Here is a 6,794-nt window from a genome sequence, read left to right on the forward strand (position 1 = left end):
TAAAGTGAACAGCTGCATTTTTAATATAAAAATACACACATGGTTTTGTTTAACACCAAGGTGTCTAATCCAGCTCTTTAAATGTGGTTCCCAGCACAGCTTCATGGAATTGTAGAATGGCTTGGGTAGGAAGAGACCTCAGAGATCATCCAGTTCCAATCCCCTGTCACAGAGAGGATTGCCACTCAGTGCCAGCCAGGGCCCCATGAGACCTGGCCTTAAATGCCTCCAGGGAAGGAGCATCCACAGCTTCTCTGGGCATGAATTTGAATCCACTTGGGGATTCAGCCCTCCAAGTCATGGTTCTGGTTCATAGAAGTATATGCCAGGGTGTAGTTTGTTTAAAGCTACACACATGCACAACCCAAACACATGTCCATGTGCTTGGCTTCACCAGGACACCAAAACCAAATCCTCGAGGAGCTAAGAAAAGCCTGGTAATAAACAGAAGCTCTTGTTACACCCTGTAGAGCCAGCAGTAACTTTCTGTAAAAAGCCTGAAAAATGAGTATGAGGGTGGTGACAATCTGGTGACACATAGTGACTAACGACCAATAAAGCTGTTAGGGAAAGGCATGGTTCCCAGAGGATAGGGCTATTATTATCTTGTTCATGTTCAGCCTTATATTAGTCATGGGACAGAGAGAGGCTTCACCCTCCCCATGAACCTTCAAAATTAATTAAAATAAACATATCTGAAAAGAAACAGAGAGTTCCAAAACAGCCATGTCAGTCTGTTAAATATTCTCTCTTATTTAGGGGAGAAGAATGTTATCTTCTGAATGGAAAGTACTCATCCAAATGTGTAACCCGATCCATTTCTCTAGCTGAGCACTAAGAGCATCTCCTGGAGAAGTCTAAATTCTGTCTCAGCAGCTCATTTTATGTACTGCTTATACCTCGACCCACGTCCATCAGGGTGAATTCAAAGAGTTTTCAGTCACTTTGTGATCACCCTGTATTTTCAGAAGCAATGGAAAGACATACAAATAATTTCCAGAGCAGAAAACTGAACCTAGCAAAAACCATCCCTCTGATAGGATGGGCCAACAGTGACTTAAATCAGAGCTCCCAGCTTGCAGTGTCTTATTAAAGTGGACTTATTACTGAAAGAAAAATGTGTATCCAGATCTAGTAGCCCTTCACTAATGGACTAGATGACCTTTAAAGGTCCCTGCCAGCTCAAACAGTTCCATGAGTGTTGAGAAACATTGGGAAAATGTTGAGATTTAAAAAATAAAAATAATTTTAAAAAAGACATGAAGACATGAAATTATTCCAGATGTCCTGTGAATTTCCCAAAGATCAGAAGCATTCAGCTAACTTAACGATATATATAAGTTGTTATAACGATAACAACTAACCCAAGGGGAAGAATATGGATATGACAATCCCTTTTGGAGAGATGTTGCTTCCTTTTGCAGACCCTATGCAACTCCATGGTGTTAGGTGCTGTGGAAACCCTTCATTTGCCAGATCCATTTTCCATTTTTCTATCCACTTCACTGATCAAAGGAGTGTTTCTGTTTAACCCATTAGATGTTACAGTCAACATTTAGTGCAGACACATGTGCCTTCATATATCTGAAAAATAGGTGCACTAAATGCAAGGTCTATTTGGAAATATGTAAAAAAAGCTTCTAGAAGAAGTGAAAATGTTTCAGTGATAAGAGGCAAAAATGTAAGGACTAAAATGGAGCAGGAATGCAATTAATGGTTTTTCAAGGTGCAGTGTGCTCATTGTTCAGTGATTTATGAATAGATTTATGGCAGAGAGCAGACTTTCATGAGCTCATCTATTTCAGGCAGTGAATGATTCTGTTTGTGTTCTTTTGTATCACAGACAAATAAATACAGAACTGCTTTTATCTAATATTTCTGCTTGTTCACTAGTCAGCCAATTAACTCCTTTAGTGCAAAACCCACTTTCCTTTTTATTTTATTTCTACAAAAAAAAAAAAAATATATTGTTCCCTTTCTCAGTTTTCATTGCTATGATCACTAGATGGATAAGTGAAAGCAAAGGAACGTGAGAGCTGCAGCTCTCCTGGGAGCACCACGTGTCTGCATTGTACACAGTGCTCGAAGAGGACCGTATCTAGAAGAAATTCCTCCAGCATCCCTCCAGCAGAGCTGGGAGTCAAACTGCATTCCCATCTCCTGGAAATCATCATGTTTCCACATATTTCCATAGCAGATCAGAGCAAGCTGGCCACAGCAGCTTTCTGCTGGATTGAATTTAGTGCCTTTTTAAAGTGCAATTCCAAACTGGTAGGAGGGATTGTTTGGGAAAGTTTCCGAATGATGCCAGAATCCAGGCAATCATGGCCTGGCAGGAAAGAGGTAGAAGAGCTGAACCAGAGCTCTGCATGGCTCTGGGGAAAGCTTCAAGGGCACAGCTTAACATGGCAGCTCCTCTGCATCAACACAGTGTGCTGGGAGCCTCTCAACTCTTCCATGGCACTGTGCTTCCTGGCACCCTGAGGCACTCCTGGGCCTATTCCCAGCTGTGCAGGAGCACAGCACAGTGGCTGTTTGTGGGCATTGGCATAGGGAAGGAGTCATCTGGGTAACCACTGATTTTTTACAAGGAAATGCGATGCTGGGGACGTGTACCTTAGAGGTGGGCTCTATCCCATGTAGCAGAGTTGGGGTGTCAGGCAGCTTCTCTGAGGCAGAAGGGCTGCCTACCACAGAAGAGGAATTTTGCTGCCCATCACCACCTCCCTGCTGGCTGACAGCTCCCTCGTAGAGTTGGTACCAGATCAATCCGTGGTTAAAGACTGGAGATGAAAGACTGAAGAAGTGGAGCAAGGGTCCCCACTCACAGAGATTTAATGGGACCGGAGCCGCTCAGCAGATTCATAAATGAGCTGGGGAAGGGAGTGAATATGGAGGTGGTAAAGCTTCATAAGTCTTTTTCTAGTATTATTATTTTTTTCCTGTCAAAGCTAAGCCTGACTGTGAAATTGCCAAAGAATCTCAGGACACTGCTAGATCAAATAGAAAGGCAGAAATCAGTGTGTGGGTAAATGCAGTGCAGAGCATTTCAGGATAAAAAGCATCTTTAGTTATATGTCTTGAAATGGTGGGCTCTAAATTAGCTATGGCCCTTCAGGGAAGAAATCTGGGGCTCAATGCAGACAGCTGCCTCACACTGCTGGCTCCTTGCTCAATGGTCATCAGAAAAAAGAAACAGAAAGTTTAAGAAACAGACTGGGAAACACCTTTACACCGTACGTATACGTGTGATGTTCTCAGAGCTCAACCACTGTTCTACTTACCCCTTCCTGAACTAGAAAGCATAAGGAGAAAGGCAACAAGGAAGTTTTAATGAAAGAAGTGGCCCTTTATGAAGACAGATGAAAGAAGCCGAGACTTTCAGCTTGAAGAAAAGAATAACCAGGGGAGGAAATCTCGTAGAGGTCTGTAATGGGTAGCAAAGAGAAAGTGAACAAGGACAGACAATCAAATTGTAACATAGCAGTAAACGGGCGCCCAATTCATGGTGAAAATGAAAAGCTCTGTCAAAATGAATCGCTCTTTCACACAAGGCATCGTATTGTGGAACTCATTGTCACGGGACATGGAAGGAACGAGAGGTATAAACAGGTATGATTTTTGTTTATAGAGATGAGAAGTAGGCTTTGAATAAGTACTGGCTATCTCAGCTTAGGTTTACCTTCTTGGCTGGGTAAGTCTGGATGCCACTGGAAGCTGGAAGCTGAGAGGGCAGAACTGCGGAAAGATCATTTTGTACCTACACACAGTCTTGTCTTTGTGCATGTAGCCTTTCCCTGATCAGCCACTGGATACTAAGTTCAAGGGAACCCAAATACCCATTCCAATGGATATTTCTGCTTCCCAAAATGCTGCAAGGGGGGCGCTTGTTTTCTCTTCTAAATTTAATGCTTTAGGGGTTTGTGGCATACAGGGTGGTAGATCTCAATATAACTGTGCCTGGGGGTGCAGGATGGAGGTGCTGCTTTGACTGAAGGCATGGCTGGTGCTTTAATGGGAACAGCTTTAATCCAAAAAAACACAAAGGAGAGGAGCTGGGCACACAGGGAGACGCTTGTCCACAACTCAACTATAGATGTTTTAGGCTACTGACAGATGTCCCAGCATGAAATATTGAATATCCATAAGGTAGTTGAATCCTGGCCATTTGATTGATGGCATTTTAGAATAAAATAAAATAAAATAAAATAAAATAAAATAAAATAAAATAAAATAAAATAAAATACACTGAAAATTTCACCAAAAGTCTAAGTGTACTGATATGAAGATAGGAGCAAACCACTCATGTGTCATCCTGACCGAAGCAATACACACACCCCCATCCTTCCATTTGGAGCTTGCAACTGACTGCTCCTTGATGCCCAGGCTGGTATCAGCCACTCTGTGTGCCATTAACTTGGTTGCAAATATTTCCTTGAATAACAGAAAGAGTGAGGCTGGAAGGGACCTGTATTTCCCAAATCCCTGAGGGTGATCAAAAGCCCTGCTTGAAGCTGGGGACGCCTTAGGCTTCCAATGAACACTGCAGCGAGGTGTCTCCTTCTGAAGAGTAAAATTAAAGACAAATACATCCAGTGCCAGGCTTCCAACTGATACTTAACTCTGACTGTCACATAGAGCAAACAAAAGACCAAAGGGACCTCCATCCCCTCGGTCACCTTCAGGTTAGCTGAAATCTGTCACCTGCAGGAACTCTCTCCCTCTGCTCAGCTTTTCCACCCCGCTGCTGCCATCACCACGAGTCATTGATGAACCTCTTGGACTGTGAACAAGTGCTCAACCTCAGAATATCTCATGCGCTCTCATTTATGTCTGCTTCATATAATGTCAGCATAATAGCAGAACCAGAACGTATTATGGTCTACATTTTTCAGCGTAATTTTAGGAAATGCAGCAAACAGTTGACAGCACTATTAAAACACATGTAATAATGTCACAAGCATCTCTCCGTAGGCTGGAATTTCTTCCCCTTATGTTCTGAACTGATTTTCAAAGTCTGAACGCTTAAATTAACAATATGCCATGCTTTGTTTCACCCTTGCTCGAATTTAAAGGAGATGCAACATATTAAAGAGTGGAAGTCAAATTGCAAGCAGCGTGATAACGTGCATTGCTGTTGCTTAACTAGTAGTTAAGGGTTAGATTGCATGCATCAGTTCTGCTGGACACACTCTACCTTATGCCCTGCTTCTCTCTGGTAGCTCATCTTTCACAAAGAGGCAGCTTGCTGTGGAGTGCTCACTTTTCGGAAGCCAAGCAGCTTGCCAACCAATGCTCTTTCTGCATAAAACCTGTGACTACATTTCACTGCACAAGCACAGGCACCCACTGAGCTCCCTTTGGGCTATAAACCGTTAAAGGAAGCAGTTTAACAGCAGCAAATCCACCAGCTGCATATGTCTTGAGGCACAGACGGCAGACAAACAAATAGACATATTGGTATCACTGTACAACACAATTTGCTTACCAGATTGAGGACTGTCAAATATTTCCACTGCCCACCGTAAAGGAACACTTCAGATGGCCGTTCTTCTGTTCTTAGATGTGCGAGCGAATAGAGGACAAAAAAATACCAGGCAAGAACAAGGCAATGGTACGCTGCGAGAGTAGAGATTTCCATGCTTTAGCAAAAAGCAAGTGGTAATCGGTCTGAAAGCAGCTTTTCTTTTAAGGCCCTCAGTGGCTGTGCATGGGAGGCAGCAGGAAGGGAGGGATTGTTGCCTCTGAGCAGACTCAGGCCTCTGTGTGCCACTTTATCACGTTGGTAGGAATATTCACGATGCTGTGAACCTTGCTTCTGTTTTTCCCCTTTTTCCTGCAAAGAGAGGCTGGAGGGGGACGGGGCGAGAGGAAGAATAGGCTTACTCCCTGGATTTAAATGCCTTGCACAAGATTAGCATAGATTAGTTGCAGAGTTACATAAGTTTTTTGGTGGTTGGTTTGTTGTTTGTTTTTTTTTAAATGAAGAAGTCTGGAGGGGAGCTTTGATACCGATTTTGTGTAGCTGACTGTGGTGCAAAGGAGTGAGTGAAAACAGGCACCGTTCTGCTCGCTTGTAGCTCCAGGTATAGGCACAGCTCTGATTCATTTTGAGCAGGTTTTGGGACTGCCTTCCCTTGTGCCGAAGGGAAACACAGTGCTCAGTGAAAGAGAAACTGAGTTGTTAATAGGCTGGGGAGGTGGGAGGGAAGTTGAGAGGATTAGTAGGCAAAGGTTCTCTGGGTTGAAAAACACTGTGTTGACATTTTTTATGGGAAAAGGCTCAGCCTCTTCCACGCTGCTGTGTGCAGCTGGAGTCCTTCATGAACAAAACCCCGGTGGGGATGGAGACACGAGGCATGAGTGTGGGTGACAACACCAGAGCACTGTGCAGAGCTCCTCACACAGCTGCTCCCCCAGACAACCTCTCCCACAGTGTGACCAGCTGGGGTAAAGGGGAGCAGAACTGACACTCACACCATGGACACGGGGTGAAGATCTCATGGAAATGCTCATTTTACCCTCCCCTCCTGCCTGCCTTGCCCTAATACCCTGATTAGCACTGGACATTACACCCAACACTTCCTATCTGGGCCCCTATAATCGCAGTGCTGCCAAGAGTAATTGCCACCTGGGTATTTTACCATGCTTGAACCCTGCAGGATGTGGCAATGGGGTGCTCCTCTTGACACTGCAAAGGCTTTCCTTAGTCAGGGCTTGGCTTTGGCCAAGCACATTACATAAAATGATGTCTTTTTGCACTTCCACTTGTCCTAGATGGAGCATTGAGCAAT

General features: G+C 43.9%; 1 protein-coding gene across 1 annotated transcript in view; it reads right to left on the minus strand.

Moving 5' to 3' along the window:
* ADTRP (androgen dependent TFPI regulating protein) overlaps nt 1-6,148 on the minus strand; it is a 29,081-nt gene extending 22,933 nt beyond the window's left edge. The window contains exon 1 of the mRNA XM_015854591.2: nt 5,489-6,148. Coding sequence (XP_015710077.1) covers nt 5,489-5,641 — 153 coding nt within the window. The 5' untranslated portion in view covers nt 5,642-6,148. The remainder of the gene's footprint in view (nt 1-5,488) is intronic.
* Between the last annotated feature and the right edge of the window lie 646 nt (nt 6,149-6,794).

Source organism: Coturnix japonica, chromosome 2 (genome assembly GCF_001577835.2).
Source record: "Coturnix japonica isolate 7356 chromosome 2, Coturnix japonica 2.1, whole genome shotgun sequence".
NCBI lineage: Eukaryota > Metazoa > Chordata > Aves > Galliformes > Phasianidae > Coturnix > Coturnix japonica.